Here is a 20221-nt window from a genome sequence, read left to right as displayed (position 1 = left end):
AGAGCGTGTGTGGAGGGAAGCTCATTCGTGCCATTGGGAACACGGTGGGTTTTCAGGAAGCCTTTCCCCCCTGCAGTGCAAAACTCTCAAATTCGCCCCCCATTCCCCAGCCATATGGCTCCACTTGCGGCCCCTCCTCTCCGCGGCTGGAGGTTGACTGGCCCCCCTGCCTGCGTAAGAGCCGCTGGAGGCTGGGCTTCAGGTGCGGACCGGACCAGGGAGGCTCTTATTCTGAAGGGGCGGGGGGGCCTCATTTCCTGACAGCTATTTACTTAACGCAAATGATTAGTTTTGGAAGGATGGACTCGAACATCGAATCAATTACAAGACGCGGTCTCTGAGAGCATTGCAGTCTGAACTGGAGGGAGCGAGGGAGGAGGAGGAGGAGGAGGAGGAGGAAAAGTCAGAGAGGACGTGGACATATTTTTGACTCTTTCTCTAGACTTTTCATTGCGGATTAACGTGTGAACGGGAAGGTAAGGGGGGGGGGTTCCACTTTTTATGCTCGCTGCAGGGGACGTTGCTGATCCGGATCCAAGGAATGGAAGGTTGCTGGGGATCAGCCCCTGTGTGGACTGAAGAGCCGGGGCACGGGGGCGGCTCACCTCCTCAGGGGATTCTCGCTGGGAACTCTAACTCTGGAAGTTTGCGCCTGAGCCTCAAAGGGCTCTGGAGGCTTTCGCTCGTCGGGGGGCACCTACCTCTTTGGGGGGCTCGCACGGGGGGTTCCTAGGGCTGGGAAGGTGGTTTGTACCAGGAAGGTGACGCTTTCCCCCTCCAGTGAGACCCCCCTGAATGGAAGCAGCGCGCTTTGTTGGAGAGGGCTGGGGAGAGGGGCGATGGGGGGGGGGGGGTTGGATGGAGACAGGGGACGGGCGAGACTCGGGCACTCGCTGGACCCCAAAAAAGGACAGCGAGGGCACTGGCCGAGGAGAGAAGGATGGACAAGTATCACCGATCCCCTTCGGCTCCGGAGAGGGATGGAGCAGGAGCTCCAGTGGCCTGCGGGCAGGGGAGAGAGCAGCGATCGCCCGGGAGTGGCGGGGCGAGGGGCCCCCGACAGTCGGGACTGGGGGGCGGCAGCCGGGGGACGCGGGGCCCCTGTCTGGAGGAGGCTGCCCCGCTGGCGGAAAGGCTGCGCTAATGACAAACACATTTGGGCTGGGGCGGAGGGGCCACAGCGCCGCATTCCTGCAGCCTGGCTGGGAGCGATTCCGGGGACGAAGCTGCGAGCGGGCTCCATGCCCCCCTATCTCCAATCTGGAGTGAAGCCCTTTGTGTGAAGACCGGGATCGGCGGAGGAATCTCGTAACGGGAAGGAAAGCGCAGACTTTGCCTAGGAGTCCGGATCAGCTCTCGGGGCAGCGTACTCGGGGAGTTGAGAGGGCTTGGCGAAGGTAAGAGGAGGGTCTTTCTCGGACCCTCCCTTGGCCGCTGTGGTCCCAATCCCCCCTTGGCTTTACCTAGCCCCCCTTCCCTCCATCAGGTCCGACCTGCCATCCCTCTCTTCCATTGTTCCCGTCGTGGTTAACACCCCTCCCTCGTCTTTTCCTGCGCCTCCCGAGCCCTCTCCCCCAGCGGGCTAAAGCGCTTAGAGATCCTCGGGGGGCTGTCTGTCTGCAGGGGCAAATCATCCCCCAACCCGATCCCTGCGCCCGGCGGGTTTACACCTCGCTCTCCGTTCTCCCTGCAAGCGGGGAAGCTCTAAGCTCTGGGCTGTTACCTGGCGGCGGGCCCAGTTCACACACACCCAGCTGCGCTCCTCGTGCGACGGACATACCAGAGCCACAGAGCTGCCAGCATGCCCTAGCTGTCTGCCCCGTCTGCAGCCCAGGCGGGCGAGCCCTTTGGGTTGTGCCCGGGGAGTGTAAGGGACCATCAGCCCTTTGCGGCGCGTGATGTGTTTGGTTGGATTTTGTCTGGCGCTGCGGTTGAAACTTGCTGGCCCTGCCATGCTGGGGTCCCCTGGAAAAGTCCCGAGAGGACTAGGAAATGGCTTATTGGCTCTTTGCTGCGTTGCTCAACATTTTTGGACGGGGACCCAGCAGCTAGTAGACACTCCTAAGAACAGGGCTGGACCGTGTTTTGGAGCGAGATGGATCTAGGGAGGCAGCACCAGCCCTCAAGACTCAGCAACACGTCTGGGAACTGAGACAGGGGTAAATCCCAGAGGAGAGCGGGCTGCCTTTAGTTCCTGTGAGGTAATTACAACGACAAACAGAGTTTTAACTCCGCTCCTGCCTGGATTACAGAGTTATTTTCTGTCCGGAGTTTTCAACCCCACCACATGCAAATTCTCCAGTTGCTTTGGCGACCTCCCACACCAATGTCTAATAATCCCCGCAAAGGGCGCCTTGCAAACACAGGAATCCACTGCATCCTCCGGGAGCAGATTTGGGAGTGACACGAGACTTCTCTCTCCCTGCCCCATGCATCAGACGGGTGGTCCCCGGAATGCGGATTGCGCTCGCCCCGCCGAGCGCGTCCAGCTGTAACTGCGTCGTGTGTCAGCCACGGAGCGTTCCGGGGTTGAGAAGGTGTGAGGTCAGGCAGAGAGAGAAACTCTTTCCCCTGTCCCCAGTGGACGCCTTTATCTGCGCAGGGGAGTCCTCAGCGTCGGCTCCCCTGGAAGACCGGGCATCCTGCACAGACAGGGTGAATCCCTAGCCTCATCAAGCCCCCAGGAGCAGCGGCTTTGGGGGACCCTGCAGACTCCTCACAGCCGCTGTGGAGGCCTGCTGGCACATGGAATAGTGTGGCCTGGGATTCGAGCTGAAGCGGGCCCCGAAGGCTTGGGGAGGGGATTGAAAAAGAAGTCCCGAACAAGAGTGTCAGACCAAGGAAATGTGGCGCTTGGAAAACATTTGACTCACCCCAGTAAACACCAAATTTGTGCGGCTCCTCCCCACCTCTTGTTTCGTGTCTGGCTGGCTCGCCTAAGGGTTGTTGCTTCAGTCTGGCAAAGGTCTTGCTATTGTTTCCTATGAACATAGCGAAGGGGCTGAAATTTGACGTCACTGCTGGGTTCTCTCATTGTTCTTGGGCTCTTTCGGTTAATCCTTTCTCGCTAACTCTCAGCTCCCTCGGCTTTCCCAATATGTAAATGTTATAGATAAGTGTTCCTTAGCATGTGTTGACTTTCTTCGCTGCTGGGTACCCTAGGATCATTTGGCCTTCACTATCTCGGAGTCAGTCAATAAGTGGCAAGCGTTGGCCAGACGTTTAAAAAACAGAACAGGGGGTTTGAAAGTGTGAATGTAAACATTCCCCGCCCCCCAAACTAAACAAACTAGCATCAAGGCAGTCTTTACAATATCCAGTTGTCCTCTGGCAATGGAGACTGGGCTTCCCGGTTGAGCCCTGTATGTGTAGTGTGCGTGCATGCAAGCCGTAATGCAAAAGTCCTGTAGACTTTAACAGAAAGGTTTTTTGTTTGTTGATTTTGGTTGGTTTTTTGAATGTAATCGAGAATTATATTCCCTGCCATAGGATTTTGGTTCAAATAAAGGACATCATTCTTTATTGAAATGTTTAGGAGTTTTAGAGTAATTTTCATAGCACCCTATTCAGTTTCCATGGACCTTACTGGTTTCATCTCTGTTAAGTTCTCCAAGAATTTTCCATATGTGTGAGTGTGTGTTCTTGGGTTTCTGAGCCCACGGTGGAATTTTAACCTGACCCGGGGAGAGCAGAGCTGGGGAGAAGAATGGTTTGATGGATCTGACACAGTTTCCTCCAGGCTGAAATCTCAAACCTTGGTTTCTCGCAGAGGAGCACTGGTTGCGCCCCATAGGGAGAGAAGGAAATTAGTGGCCTCTTCATCTGAGTCCGGTCTGGGAGGGAGGGAAGAATTGCAGAGCTCCGTCCTTCAGCTGTGTGTGTGTGTTCTATAGGAATGTTGATTCTGCAGTTTTTTCCTGCCAGCAATTAGTGCTTTAGGTTTCCGTGTGTGCATAAGGGAAACATCTCAGCCTCCTTCCATAAAGCTGGGGGCGGGATGTGGGGGGCGAGAACACACCTAACCGTTCACCATTTGTTAGCACCGACAGTGGAAAAAGGCAGCCAGGGAGAACTTTCCCCCGCCAACAAAGCCTGCCTGGTTTAAGGAAACTGCTGAGGTCGCTTTCGGCAGCCCCAACGCGGCGCTCTGGGGAGGGAGTGGGGGACGAGGCGTTAGCTAAACGGCTCGCGCTGGAGAGCAGGGCTGGTGCCTGTGGGGTGTGACGTGGTGGATAGGCTGGAAGGTGCCAGACAATGTTTTCCCATGGCAAGAGGCAGGAGTAGATTGTCCAATCTGGGGCAGGCTGGGCTCTGCAAAAGGTCCCGTTTGCAGTGTTGTGCTGCCCCCTAGCAGTCATCCTTACGGTTACCGCCCGAGCCCTACAACGTTTTACGGCATATTGGCCAGTTTCCACTGTCCGTCCCCTTAGGTTAGTCTCACTGCTTGATTTCAGTGGGGTTACGCTGCTGTAAAGCGGGAGCAACACACTGAGGAATCAGGCCTGTGGTTCTTGAGCCCAAGAATTTCCAATCTCAGGGGCCGATCCTGGCATAGGATCCGCTAGTGCAGTTCCCTGCACCAACGCAGAACTCAGAGGCTGTGTCAGTGGATTCAGAGACAGGATCAGACAAAAACAACAGGACAGAAATCGAAGATTTTGAGGTTCATCTTCCATTTGGCTCAAGCAAAATTTGAACTATGGAGATCTGGCTTTAAAAAAATGCCCTAGAATCAGGGAAGAATGATCTTCAAACAAGCGTCTTCATTCTTAGCTTCTATTCAGATTTTTTTAAAAAGAAATGTCCCTGGCTAAGCAATGATTTGAATGAAGAGAAATATGTCCAAAAACTTGATAAAGCTTCAAGAAGCATGAAAGTATATTTCAAAAGTTCAAGAGAATTTCAGAATCCCCAAACACCAGGTTCCCCTATCCCTAGTCAGAGCTCATCTTACTTTTAAATGATGGCCCTGTTTCTGCAATTACATCAGTGTGTGCAGGGAGGGGACACACAAGAGTCTGCTAGCATGGCTCTGACTATAGGATTGGGGCCATATTTGCTATTATTTGTCACCAGATGTGTAGACTACAAAGAGATCTTCATACAGCAGGGTGGTTTATACAGATTTTGGTACCAAGGAAAGCAGGATGTAGTAAGGTGCATTTTCTTTGTATTGTACTCTGGGTCAAAACTAGAGGTTGGATGCATATCATACTCTGAAGGCCTTGAGCCAAAGAGGTTTGTTTCAGCTGTTTCAAAGAGCAGGGTTTTCCAAAGACTGCTTCACTGGGCCCCCCAAAAAGTGCTCATAGCTTAAAATGCAAACAGACAGAACCTCCTGCCCCCCCCCCCACCCCCAGGCTTTCAAGTTAACCTTTCCTTTGGGTTTCCCACTTTAGACTGTCTTCTCTTTTTTAAATTTTAGACCCTGATCCTGCAATTTGATCTGCAAGGAGAAAGTTTTATTCCTGTATTCTCTCTATGAAGTCAAAGGGGCTAAGCATGGGGTTTGCCCCATGGAGCAGACTTCAGGATCAGGGCCTTAGACTGTAAGCTCTTTGGGACAGAGATTGCTGCCTGTGTGTCCTGTATAGTGCTGGGCACACTGTAAGAACCTAATACAGAGTTAGAATTGATATTTAATAACTGTTGCTTTGCTATGGTACAGGAGAGATATTCAGGCCACCCTGAATGTAAATATTTTGAAAGGGGCAGTGGAGCAACCCTCTCTTTAAGAAAAAATATTTAATTGTAAACTGCATTTTGCTAGTGTATTTTAAGCGGACAATCACAGAAGTGTTTTCGGTTTTGGTTTGCGTGGTCCTTTCCTCTTACTACTCATGGAAATCTTCAGAACTTGCTATTGTTCACTGTACAGAGGGTCTTGCTTTTGGGGAGTCTTATAAGGAAAGGAGCCAATGACCAAGAAAAGTTACAGGTGGCCGTGTCCACATATTTAAATCAACCTAGTAAATCACACCATTTTCATCCAGTGATTTCCTTTTTCTTACCTGGCTCCAACCTTTCCTGGAAAAGCTCAGAGCTTCCCCAGAGAAGCCAGTTTTAGGGAGAACCTGCACTAAAAACATCAAACTCATTCCCAAATTAAGATGATCTCATCATTATGTTTCCAAAACCTGAAGAGATAATGGTATTTGGACCTGCTTCTGCAACAGTCTCCACTAGTACTGCAGGTGTGAGTAAGCGTAGCAGGATCAAGTCTTTTTACCAGTGCTCACACGAAGTTAAAATAATTTCCATATAAAATGACAGTTTCAAGTTGATCCATGGAGACTTGGAGTCGGCTTAAATTCCATCTCTCACCTTTGAGACTGACGCTCCTTTCTGCCAAAGAAATGCAGTTTGGCTGCACTAGTGTGGACCAACACTGCCATCATGTGGCCAATTGGATTAAATGCAGGTGACTGGTACCCAGTGGGAAATGAGGCTATTTTCTGTTATTTAACGATGGATATACAATTCTACTTTCCTGGTGAAGGTCTTTGCCTAATTTATGACAGCATGAAAGATTGATACCACTCTTTCCTCCCCAGAGTGCTGGTGCTTTCCCTCTAGCATGTGCAGAATGACTGACTGGGTCTCTCATTATTTTCTATATGGATTTTTACATCAAGGTTCACAACATTCTGGATACAAATTTTACCAAATTTTGTTTTGACTTACACACCACAGTCAATGGAACTATTCATGGTGGTAAGCACTGTACTTGATAGCAACCGTTTGGCAGACCAGGTCCTTATAAACAAAGATTTTGATTATATCCCTTTCATGATTTAGTATAATCAAAATAAGTAACTGAAATACTAACAGGTTTCAGAGTAGCAGCCATGTTAGTCTGTATTTGCAAAAAGAAAAGGAGTAATTGTGGCACCTTAGAGACTAACCAATTTATTTGAGCATAAGCTTTCGTGAGCTACAGCTCACTTCATCGGATACTGTAGCTCACAAAAGCTTATGCTCAAATAAATTGGTTAGTCTCTAAGGTGCCACAAGTCCTCCTTTTCTTTTTTTGAAATACTAACATTTAATCTAGACCACTTAAAAAAATCTAAATAAACACAATTACTGCTTTACTCTATACACTCTGCTTTATATATATTGGCAGACTAATTTGGAAATCTGAGCCAGATCTAACATTCTTTTCATGCCTCTCTATTCCTATTACAGTCAGTGGGTATCCTAGGGTGTACAAGGAATGAAGGATCACACCATAAGTATGCATACGCTGCACATGTGCTTATGACCTTGGCCCAGATCTTCAGCTAGTGTAGCTCCATTGACTTAATTTATGTCAGATAAGGATTAGGTCCGTGGGTGTTCTGAACTGAACCTGGGGTGTTTACTGATGCTGACTAAATGAAAATAGTTAAAATAAAGAGCATGGAGGGCTGGGATGGAATAACTCTTTCTCTTGCCTGGGAGGAGACAATTTTTTTGCCCACTTATTGGCTGGAGCTAAATATACTTACTCCCACCAATAGTTTGCCTAAAGTATTGGCACTGAGTTAGGCAAACAGGCAAAACAAGCATACGCAAGAACCCATTGGACATGGCATGCCAGTGATCATTGTTCTTTAGATGCATGACAATGTGCAATTCCATTCAAACTGGAATCATGATGAAGAATCATATGTGTATACCCCTATTCTCTCTTTCTCAGTTGCTGGAGGTTCCTCTGGACCTTGTCCCATAGGTTAATATGTCATTGATGGAAGGTATCAAAGCAATAAGATCTCAAAGAGCAACCAGTCTGTCAATGAAATCCCTACATTGCTGCACTGGATTCAGGTACTTAGCTCCCATTGGCTTGCATGGTAGCTAAGCTGTTTGACTATGTCACAGCATAGTGTCATCACCCATAGTTCCACTGGGTATTATAGGCCCTGATTCTACATGTACTTGTATTGATTTTACACCAGCGTCAGTTAATTGACTTCACGTGTAATTACTCCAGTTTGCATCAGGGTAAAAGGAGAATCAGATCCAGATTACTTCTTCATAGACTGCATTGTTTTCAGTGAATAGTCCATAGAAGCAATATATTGTGGTAAGAGATCCTTCTATCTGTAAAGGCAGAAGGAAACCTGGCAGACAGTATGGGTAACACTGTCTTGGGGAACATGAGCTGTTAGCAGTGAAATCAATAAGGCAGACTATGGGAATTCTTTAAAGATGTACAGTGGATTGCTTTATCTAAAGAAATACAGGATATAAATGTGATAAAAGTGAGAAAAGAGGCTGAAACCAGAGGACTTCTTTGATGTCCCAGAGTCTGTTATCTGTGGGAGGCAGATACATAAACACATGACCATTGTTGCTAATTGCAAAATCAGGCTGAATGGCTTGCCTTTGCTGGAATGCTGTCTGTTGAATTTCTGAAGCTGTTGCATATGTTCCTTTAGCTGGTAGTTTGTAAATCTTCATGTTGTCAGCACACTGCACAAGTCCTTCACAATGTATGAAACACATTTTGGTTTGCAACACTGCTTTATATGTTTGTTCCACATGTGGCAAGAGGCAGGGAGGACCGACTCATCTTTCATAAACAAATATTTCTTGCCATTCTCTGATCATGCTACTACAAAGTACTACAAAGACATATAGCTGGAAGAATCTGCATGTTTTCCCTTCTCAACAACTGCTGTTATGCCCTTGTGGTGGGAGTAGCGGGTGTCCAGCACCTTGAAGAACTGGTTGCTAGCATGGCTCGCTATCAACATTTAGTTCATATCTGAGAGGCCTGTGTTCCACTTTAGTAGTCCATTTGTATTGTCCTTGTTCAATATATACTGATATTCCTGTCCCTATTGAAATCAACAGCAAAACTGAGTAGGGACTGCAGGATTTGTCTTGGGAAATTTGGATAGTTTGATTACCATAAGTTGAAATTATATTATATGGCATGTAGACAGTTATTTGTTGCAATTATCTCTTGGACGCTGCCTGCTGTCTTATGGCAATTTGCTCTGTATAGCTTAGAAGGCCAGAAAACTCCAAATAATCCATTATTCTTCATGCTGCTTGGGAAAAGAGGTACTGTAGAAACACAACTGCAGTCTTGTGCTCCCTCTTGTGTTTTACTAGAGAGCTTCAGTGTGTGTTTTAAACAGAAGGTCTCTTGATCAAGGGAATTCTTATTCAATGAAACAAATGCATTTATTGAACAAACTAAAAAATAGATCGAGTGGTAAAATAGAACTTTAGTAGATGATGGTACTTTGTATTATAGAAAGTGGTTTTAAATATACTCTTTCTCTCAGAATTGCTACCATCACGTTTTGTAAGAAGTCGAAAGGCCAGATTTTGCCATCAGTTACACTGATGTAATTCCATTGCAACCTCATTCACTTCTGTGGAGTTACTCCATGCATAGAGCAATGTAATTATGGGCCCAGTTCTGCAAGGTGCTGTAGGGACTGTGGGCAGAAGGTGCTCAGCATGATTGGGCCATGAGTGCAGAATTTGGTCCAAAGTGTCCACATCCTTTCCCGGAGAGAGCTCTGTATACCATATGCTGTGTGTACTCCTAAACTGGCGATAGAGTCAGAAGCACTGCAAATAGCCCATTGCCTTTATAAATCTGTTCACTAACTTTACTTTTTCCTGCTTTTCTATTTTTCTGTTTCAGCTGTGCACAGTGATGGGTACTTCCCCAAGGACATTCCTGCTCCTGGGATGTCTCCTGACAGGTAACAGTCCTAAATTCCCTGTGTCTCTTCATTCATTCTCCTTTGTAAGTCTGGGCTTAAATCAATGCTCTACAGTTGATGTTTCAGATAGATTTGTTTTCAGTGTGATCAGTGATCATGAATTACAGCACAGATGATCAGTCAAGCGGTTGTAAATTCTTTTTTTCTGACATTAATTGTAATAAAAGCAGCCGGGAACATAGTCCCAAGCCTGTGATTAAATCTACTGAAAATAGTCATATTTTTATGGACAGCCCATCTTTTGTTACTGCGCAGCCCAACGAAATAGATGTGATACAAGGGAGTTCCCTGGTGGAGGGGAATGGAATCCATTGAGCAGCTACTATTGCAGCCTCAGGGCTATTGTAACCTCTGCAGCTGCTTCTTCCTCTCCGGAGGGAAGAGGTTTGGCTAGTGGATCTGTGTCACTGCTGATGCACCAGCCATGCCACGTCTCTCCTGCCCGACTTTCTTTAGCAGCACGTGGGAGCAGAGCTCCATGGTGTGCAGCAGAGTGCAGGCTGCCTGGGTGGGATCCCTCCCTGCATCCTCCTACTCTGTGCCACATCATGCACTGGCGAGCAGGCCTTCCATATCAGCAGAAGGAAATGGGGTGGGGGGGCACAGCAGGTTTTGCCTCAAAGTGCCAAATATAAAAAAGGCCAGTATTACTAGCTAATATAGGTAACATACTTGCAATGGCTTGAGAAGCAGAACAGAGATCACAATGGGCCCAGTCCTTGGCGCCACTAAACCTCCTTTGTGCTGGTCCCCTGGCATACAAACCATTTATCTACCTCCCTGATGATTTCTCCGGGGTCTCGAGAGCTGTGGTGCTGAGTGTGGCTGTTCTCACTTAGGGTGGGGACTGGGCCAGCTCTTGGCCAGCCCAAGTACAGCTTGCACAAACCAGAGAACCTGGCCTTGTAAATCCAGATTGTACATTAAAAGCACTGTAGTTACAATATCCTGTTGAATGAGTTACAGTTATATTGGATCACTGGTCTTCCTTACATTTCAACTAGAGAGGGGCCTGAGCCACCTAGGGTATGTCTACACTGCAGCCGCTCCCCCCTCAAGCCCCAAACTCACAGCAGTGAGTCTCAGAGCTTGGGTCCACGGACTTGGGCTTGCGAGGCTGACAGTATGGCACTAAATGTAGCCACATAGACATTCTGGCTTGAGCTGGAGCTTGGGCTCCGAGGTGCGCTTCAAAACCTAAGCTGGAATGTCTGCATGGCTAGTTAGTCCAAATTTGTAGAGCCACGCTCTGAGACTCGCTGCATCAGGGTTGTTTTATTTATTTATTTTGCAGTGGAGACATAACCAAAGTTTGGATCCAGGCTACTGCTGTAGCCCGTTGCAGAAATAGAGGTCAGCTGTAATGTTCAGATCCAGGTGTTGATCTAGCATGAAATGCTCCCAAAGTCTGGGGCTGTTTGGATCTGGGGTTTTGGTTGAGAGCCATCGCTAATTTCAACTCTTTGTCTTTCATTTCTCCATGCAAGGTGGACTGAACTGAAATGAACAGCATTTTGTCTGAGAGGTTCAAAGAGAAATTATTTTGCCCTCCATAGGGAAATGCTGTGACTGCTTTCAAAAGGGCTCATTTACAGGGAGATCAGTGTGTCTGGTTTGGCTGTTTTATAGATAAATTGCTCATCCTTTCTCACATCTATGTGGTGAGCATGTGCTGCTTAGTAACTGGTTACTTATTCATTTCCTTTGATAGGACCATGGCTAACTTTTTGCCAGCTTCCATTGCCGACTGTTCTTCCGAATAGAGATGAAATGGTCGTGCAGCTGAATGCCTCGTTTACCCTGAAATGCTCTGGAGACAGCGAAGTGACCTGGCAATACCCACTGGCTGAAGGAAGCCACAGGATAGACATTAAAAATGAAGAGAACAACAGTGGTCTCTTTGTGACTTTGCTGGAAGTGGGGAATGCCTCAGCTGCTCATACCGGATTATACACTTGTTACTACAATCATACTCAAGAGGAGGACGGGGAGGTGGAGGGGAAGGATATCTACATCTATGTGCCTGGTGAGTGGGTTATGCTGTGTTACACCTGAAAGGTTTGCCTGGGTTGCGGTGTAGGAATATCAAGGACCCTATTAAGCATTTAAATGGAGAGCAACCTCTTGATCTGAGCTGGGCATGCTCCTCTTCACATTGATTTTGTTTGGTATGAATTAGTTCTCATGAAAGGTAACAAATTGACAGCCTTGGAGGCTGAAGCTTTCTCTCCACAAAGCGCAGGAAAAGGGCAGTGCTCCCCCAGTGGATACCTTGACTCAGACATGGGGACAAGCTCTGTGGGTGCACATTGCACGTGGTTCAGTCTCCATGCCCATTGACTTCTCTGCTAAGGCTTCCAACTAGGGGAACACAAATGCCAACTATTTGGTGGTGGCTTGTGTAATGTGTCCTTTGGGACTTGTACTGAGACCAGCTAACTTCATGCATACCACTAAATAGGTTTCAGAGTAGCAGCCGTGTTAGTCTGTATTCGCAAAAAGAAAAGGAGTACTTGTGGCACCTTAGAGACTAACAAATTTATTTGAGCATAAGCTTTCGTGAGCTACAGCTCACTTCAGTGGATAGTAATGGTTCTTGGTCTCCATTGACCTAAATTGGGTTTGAACTGATAGCTCAGAGGTCATATATTGCTACTTTCAAATATCCGAAGTGTGGAAATGTATTAATTGATAGAAAACTTGAACTGCAGTGCAGGAAGATGCTCACATATTTACAGGGCGTAGGAATCAAAGGTGATTAGTAAGATGTAGCTGTATTGGAACACCTGTCACGAGAGAGGTGGAAACAAGAAAGGGCAGTGAGGGCCAGTCTGGAAAAAAGCAAATAATGTGGTGTTTTCGTAAATCGTTTGTCACAATTTTCACAGCAAGACTTGCTTTTCCTGCCCCCAAACTGCCTCTCATGAACAGTGGAAAAATCTATTGGACCCAAAGAAACGACAATGGCAAAAACAGTGAGGCTGTGTAGTCTTGTGGATAAAGCACATGACTGTGACCCAGGAGATCTTGGTTTTGTTCCCAGCTCTGCATTTTGTCCTCTGGGTGACCCTGGGCAAGCCATGTCCCTTCTGTGTCTCAGTTTCCCCCACCTGTAAAATGGGATAATGATACTGACTTCCTTCATAAAGCACTCTGAATCTATCAAGCTAGGTATTATATTATTATTAATAAGAACACCACCCAACAGAGATCTCAGGGAACATCACCCCACTTGGTAATCTTCCCATTCCCTTTAGAAGTGCCCACTTCCACCCTCTCCTCCTCCACACACTCTGCGGGGTAGGGATGTCGCAGAATGTCCATCTGTCTGCCAATCCTCTGAGGTTGGAGTCAGAAGTCTATTAAACCTATTTGTCATGGCTGTAATAGGAGTCACTGGTTGAGTCATGACTGACTGTCACATGAATCTATGAGCATCAAAGTCTTTAAAAAGGAAGAGACTATAACATTTGACATCTGGGGATTTTGGTGTGGGGCAGGGGAGGGTGAGTGGGTGGATGGGGGAGCAAGTGGGTGGATGTAAAGATAAATGGCTTTACAAACTTTATTGAGAGCCTTTGTAAAGCATTATATAGGACTGCCTGGGGCTCTGTTGGGAAACAGGGGATTAGAGACAGCACTGCAGGGACACAAGGTACCAGACTGGTAGACTGGCAGTGAGCATTCTGAGCGTTAGCCTACAAGTGCAGGACAGGAAAACAAGGGAAAAGGAAAGAGGTTGCAAGTCACCCTGTAAAACTTTAACATGTTTGTGAAGGAAAACAAGACGCCTGGACTACAAAAAGATTATGTAAGGGAAAGAGGCAGCACCAGAGATTTTGTGAAGTGCCCTAAAACTTTGACGTCTGTTATTTGGGTTTTCTATAGACTATAACGTGCCGTATTAGCATCACTCTTCCACGATTTCCCTCTACATTTACCATGAAAAACTTGTAGCACCAACATGTGTTCTTAAGACAGTTATTGAAGCTTGGGCAGAGCCTGTGGGCCTTATACCTCAATATCAAGTCAGCTCTAAGCAGTCCACTACAAAACTGATGCTGTTGCTCACTATTAGCTCAAGGACAAGGAAGATGAAGACAGATATCAGAAGACTCCTACAAATTCATACAAAGTCTGTATTCCTTTAATAGAAATAATATGCACACGCTTTGTGACCTCATAGAATATCAGGGTTGGAAGGGACCTCAGGAGGTCATCTAGTCCAAACCCCTGCTCAAAGCAGGACCAATCCCCAATTTTTGCTCCAGATCCCAAATGGCCCCCTCAAGGATTGAACTCACAACACTGGGTTTAGCAGGCCAATGCTCAAACCACTGAGCTATCCCTCCCCTCAAATGGAATTTCACAGACACTTCAATTTAAACACACTGGGTTAGATAAAACAAGTTTATTAACTACAAAGAGATAAATTTTAAGTGAATGCAAATCAGAAACGGTTACAAGGAAAAGATAAGATGCAACTGGTGCCTAACTTAAACTATGTTAAATTCAAAGCAAAGTTTTTCTCACCACATGCTCTCAGAAGTCTTACTGACCAAACTTCTTAGGCCAGGACTCCTTCTCCAGTTCAATGGGTGCTACCTGTGTCCCTTCTTGTGCAGGTAAGCAATGAACAGAGAAAGAGAGGAAGAGAGGAGGGGTTCTTTGGGGTGTTTGTCTCTTCTTTTTATGGTGTCAGTTCCCCTCGCGGAAAACATTTCCAGCTGAGATTCTGGAGACAAAAAATCTATGGAGAAGGATGTTCCCTGCTGCTTTTCCTTACCTGTTTGAGGTTTCTTTGTCTACTCTTCCCACTTGATGACTTTGTTTATTGATTAAATGCAAAGTAAGCAGAGTGCACATTCCTTTGTTTGAGACAGACATGTTTGCCAACCTCAGTTTGGAACATGTGTTAAGATCACCATATAGTGGAATCTTATAACTTCACCTACAATGTTGTCACACATATTTTATCAGGACAATATTGACTAGCAAATGAGTTTACAGATGATACCTCACAAGGCATTCTTTGTATAAAGATTATTACAACAGTGAGTAGGGTGTGGACACAAGCATACATTCTGTCACAGTCCCCCAGACCTGAGCCTACCAGATCTGCAAGATATAGGCATCTTGTAGTTCTTTCCCCTCACTAAAGGGCCAGCTGACACTGTTGCAAAAGTTAATCTTTTTTCACCTAATTTTAGAATTTTCAGGAAAATTTCTGTTTCCACCATGAACTTTTTTTTTTTTGTTTGTTTTTGTTTTGGGCAAAGCAATTCCTCTCCCTACAATAAATTATGAAGGCTGTGGGGGAAAGGAAATTTATTTATTAAAATCAGGATGCTTTATGACTTTTACATAAAGATGTAATAGCCATACAAGCCGGAAAAAAACCTAGGTGAAGCCTCTTTCTGTTTTTAATTACATTTGGAAAGCAAATGTACCGAGTTGAGTGGATGAGTTCTATAGTGCTGTGTTTGGATTGTTGTTACAAGGAGGCTGCCAGTGTGTTATAAATCCCATTGTTGGAGGGGTTTATATTTCCATTATTAAAATTGATGATGAAACTTGGCTCACAAGCTCTTAGGTTTGCAGCAGTTATATGTGTGTTTAGAAATGCCAGATTATGATCATTTTCAGAGCCACTGTTTTAAAGTTGGGTATGTTTTGCAATTTAGATTTTAAACTGAATGTGGATTGGATGACTATTGGAACTGGGGTACATTGTGTTGGTTTTAAAAAATATTGGGGATTTGTTTGCTTTTTTATGGTTGTGCCTCATAATTCAAGGTATATTGGGGCGGGGGGGAATAGATCAGTGGTTTGAGCTTTGGCCTGCTAAACCCAGGGTTGTGAGTTCAATCCTTGAGGGGGCCATTTAGGGATATAGGGCAAAAATTGGGGATTGGTCCTGCTTTGAGCAGGGGGTTGGACTAGATGACCTCCTGAGGTCCCTTTCAACCCTGATGTTCTATGATTCTAAACCATGTGCAACCGTAGTTAATGACACCTAAGTAACATGGTGATGGATACATAGATATGTAGCTAGAAATATTTTTAAATAATCTAATTTAGCTGAAAACCAATCCAATCAATGTCTTTGGTTTCTAATACTTTTTATTTTATGGTGGGGCAGAAGAGAGGAGGGAGAGGAACATTTTATAAAATGAATGTTTCAGGAACTCTTGCCATTGATTACAGGGGCTCAAAGATTAAAGTTGAAAAAGAATTAGAATAAAAGAAGGAAGTGATGGGTGACTGTAATGGGGAGACTGGGGTTCCCTCACCTTGGATTCCTCTCTACAATCAAGTTTCAGAGTAGCAGCCGTGTTAGTCTGTATCCGCAAAAAGAAAAGGAGGACTTGTGGCACCTTAGAGACTAACAAATTTATTTGAGCATAAGCTTTCGTGAGCTTGTGTAGCCACTCTATGCGGATGGGAGAGCTTGTCCATGCTGGTGCTTCCATCGGGGTAACTTATGTTGTTCATGGAGGTGTTTTTTCACACCCCTGAACAAATTAAGTTATAGCAACAAAAGAGGTAGTGTAGTCATGTCCTTAGGCTATTCATGCTCTAGTACAGTGATTTGTACATCTCCTTTTTCTGTGCACCAGTTAATGTAGATTTAAAATACAAATCAAGACCCATGAGCTGGAAAATGGGACTTTTAGGTCCAAATTCTATCCTGAAGGTTTTGCTGGAAATTGTTGTCAGTGGGGTATGGGCAACAATTTTCACACCTAAACATTAGTGATTTTCTGGCTTTTTGCCTTTTGCCTGTGAATAGCATTGTAGGAAAACTCCACTAGATCAGTGTCTAAAGGAAATAATAACACTTCCCTTTTTCCTGGAGGTCTTAAACTTCCCAGTCTGGTACATTTCTGTTACATAGGATCCTGACTACCAGTTGGACTACTGGGATGTCTTCTTACATGTCTTATCAGATGGCAAATGTCATTATGGTGAGAGTGTGTCAACTCTGTGTGTGACTTTAACATAGTTGTGGTTTTACATATGATAAAGGAAATTGCTGGAAAAGTAAAGAAACAAAATATATTCATTTCTATCAAGGTGCATAATTATCTGCTGGTGTCTCCATTCTTGTACTATGGACACATTAAAAATGATATAATGTAAAAATACTTATCTTTTTTACAGATCCAGATATGCCCTTCGTTCCTCTGCTACCAGAGGATCAATTCATCCTAGTAGAAGATGGTGATTCCACCATTATCCCTTGTCGTACAAGTGACCCTAATGCTCAAGTAGCTTTAATTGACAGTGAAGCAAAGGTTGTATATGCCTATTATGACAGCAAACAAGGCTTCCTAGGAAATTTTCCTGCAGGCTCATACACGTGCCAAACAACTGTTAAAGGAATGGAGTTCAAATCAGATCAGTTTTTCATCTACATTTGGAAAGGTACTCTTTCTAATTTTTTAAAGGAAGGTAAAAATATTGAGCCCGATTCTCTTCTTGCTTACACCATAATTGCGTAAACGAAATTGGAATCTAGCCCTATAAGTCCACCATTCGTATACTGCACATGGTTTTCAAACTTGGTGCACTCTCTTTCTTTTTCCCTCAGCTACTTCAGAGCTGCCAGTTGAGATTGAGGCTCTTCAAACGGTATATAAAACAGGCGAAACGATTGTTGTAACTTGTGTGGTCTTTGACAACGAGGTGGTTAATTTACAGTGGAATTATCCAGGGAAAGCGGTAAATATCTTGTTTTGTTTCTGCATAATTATAATTATCAGTTGGTGAGGAATATGGGGATGTGAAGGGGTCAGCTCTTCACTGTTAGAACGAGGACAGAGGAAGAGAGAAAACAGAACCGTTTCTTTTATTTTCAGGTTATCGCTATAGAAAATTAGTATCAGGTGTTAGAATTCATGTTAGTAAGTATGCAAAGCATTTGAGGGAGATGAGGGGTGACTTAGAACATAAGAAGTTATCAGGGAGTGGGACTGTAGCATTGAAGGTATAAAGCTCTGTGAATTTATGCTCTAGAAAGCCTGGTGGAAAAAAAATGGAATGTTCTGGAAATGTGTCCAAATGTCTGCATATAACACTGGTGGTGAAGTGAATCTGACTCTAAAAATGACTCTCTTCAAGACGTAGTCTCAGACGGGCTGATTTTTCTCAGTTACACTGGTGTAAATGAGGAGTAACTCAGTTAAAGTCAGTGGAATTACACTAATGAAAACCTGTTGTGAGAGGAGAATCAGTCCTAAATTCTCATAACATGTGTTCTGAAGTGAAGGTTTCTCTTCAGTGAAATCCCATTTATAGTCAGTGCTCCACATATAGTGTGATTGTGCTGCTGTGTAAAAGGTCTGATAATTGTGGGTTATTGTAAAGTTGCAGAATAATTGTGACTCAGAAATGCAGCTTTCATTTAAAAAATTTAAGAGCCTGAAAAAAAAACCCTACTTCCTATAGGAAGGTTTCATTTTATTTTCAGTTTTACATATTCATAACCTCAGTCTCCTACCAATCATTCTAGTTTCACACAATCCCCAACATATTTTTGGTTCCCATCCCTCAACATGCAGGTGCTGTATTCCCTTTTGAACATTTTTATTCTCAGCTGAACACCCCCCTCACTACCCACCCTTGCCAATGAATTATTCTTCGAATTACCGCACACCGAATGTAGGAACTAGGAAATGGGCATAATCTGTCAGGAAAAAGGTATAAAGAATTCACCTCACCTTGTGGGAACTGATCAAAGAATATTCAGAACCAAAATCAACAGCATCACCACCAAAGCCAAAGGATACACTCCCTTAGCTTGCTTTAGCACTAAAATGCTCTTTCAAGCTCTCCACCTAATTTTTAGATGGCACTTTACTCCAAGTGCACAACATATGCAGTTTTTAACCTACCCACCCTTTGGTAGTTGGCTCCAAAATTGTGTATTCTTATGGGCACACCTGCTGCATCCATGTCTGAAAATTTGTCCCTAACGGATTAAGCCATTCTTTTTGAATATGGAATTTGGACCATATAACAGTAACTCTTTCATTGCTCTCCTTTAAATGGTATCGTAATTCTTTTATACTGTATTTATTTCCTGCAGCTGGGTTGTTTAAATAAGATTTTTTTTCCTCTCTCCAAAACACAGAAAGAAAAAGGTGTGATAAAAGTTGATGACATTAAAGTTCCATCCCAGAAGCTGGTTTACACTTTGACTATTCCTGAGGCTTCAGTGAAAGATACTGGGGATTATGAATGTACGGCCCGACATGCAACCAAGGAGGTTAAAGAAAATAAGAGAGTAGTCATTACAGTTCATGGTACAGTCCAATTCTAGTATCCAAAAATTGTTAGCATGCTGGCAAATACCATGTTTGAAATAAAGTGAGTAGCATTATTTATGTGAATCTGTATCATTTACAGATAAAGGATTCATTCATCTGGATCCCCAATTTAGCCCTTTGGAAGCTGTCAATTTACATGAGGTCAAAAATTTTGTAGTGGATGTGCAGGCGTACCCAGCTCCAAAAATGTTCTGGCTGAAGGACAATGTGACTCTGACTGAGAATCTTACAGAGATTGTTACCAGCTCAAACAAGATCAATGAGACAAGGTAAAGAAAGGTCTTGCCAAGATGACAATCTGAATTTCTCTTCCAGAAACCTTGTGATTTCATTTTATCAAATCTATGACTAGAATTTGGTGAGAAAAATCAAGACATAATATATACAACCTCATCTTCCTTGCCTTGCTATAGCCTTTCATCATCCCCTTCTCTTTGACATCCTGTCCTCCATGGACTTCCGTGTCACTGTCCCCTCTTGATTCTCTTCCTGCCTTTCCTACTGTTCTTTAAATGTCTCCTTTGGGGGCATTGCATTCCCACTCCTCCTCTTCATTGGAGTCTGTCAAGGCTCTTTCTTTCCACCCATCCTCTTCTCCTTTATGCCCTATACTTGGGTAGCCTCACTCTCTTACATAATTTTAACTATAATTTCTCTGGTGGCAATTCTCAGATATACTTCTCCTATTATGGTTCATTCTCATATCTCTCACTGTGTCTCTGATAGCTCACCTTGGATGGCTTGCAATCAACTCAAGCTTATCAAACCAAACCAAGCTCATAATTTTTCCTTCACACATTGTGCCCTTATTTCATTTTCCACTGCTGTTGACAATGTTATCATTTTTCTGTCACCTAGAAATGTAACCTGGGAAGCATCTTTGATTCCTTCTTCCTCTTTCCCTCCGTATTCTACTGCTGCTTTCTACACAGCGTTCATAGATTCAAAAGCCAGAAAGGACCATTGAGTTCATCTTGTCTGACCTCCTGTATAACACAAGCCATAGAACTCCCCCAAAATAATTCCTAGAGCAGATCTTTTAGAAAAACATCCAATCTTAATTTAAAAATTGTCAGTGATGGAGAATCGACCGTGACCCTTGGTAAATTGTCCCAGTGGTTAATTACTCTCATAGTTGAACATTTACACCTTATTTCT

General features: G+C 44.6%; 1 protein-coding gene across 4 annotated transcripts in view; it reads left to right on the top strand.

The window, feature by feature from the left end:
• The first annotated feature begins 312 nt into the window (after positions 1–312).
• Positions 313–20221, top strand: part of PDGFRA (platelet derived growth factor receptor alpha) — a 47347-nt gene continuing 27438 nt past the window's right edge. The window contains exons 1-7 of one of the 4 annotated variants that reach the window (XM_037897769.2): positions 313–476; positions 9650–9710; positions 11443–11757; positions 16896–17159; positions 17326–17456; positions 18868–19039; positions 19143–19332. In XM_037897769.2, coding sequence (XP_037753697.1) covers positions 9662–9710; positions 11443–11757; positions 16896–17159; positions 17326–17456; positions 18868–19039; positions 19143–19332 — 1121 coding nt within the window. In that variant the 5' untranslated portion in view covers positions 313–476; positions 9650–9661. The other 3 variants (XM_037897770.2, XM_043544360.1, XM_043544361.1) reach the window with 3 other exon arrangements.

Source organism: Chelonia mydas, chromosome 4 (assembly GCF_015237465.2).
Source record: "Chelonia mydas isolate rCheMyd1 chromosome 4, rCheMyd1.pri.v2, whole genome shotgun sequence".
Classification (NCBI taxonomy): domain Eukaryota; kingdom Metazoa; phylum Chordata; order Testudines; family Cheloniidae; genus Chelonia; species Chelonia mydas.
Note: the sequence above shows the minus strand (reverse complement) of the source record. Positions and strands in the feature narration are given on the sequence as shown.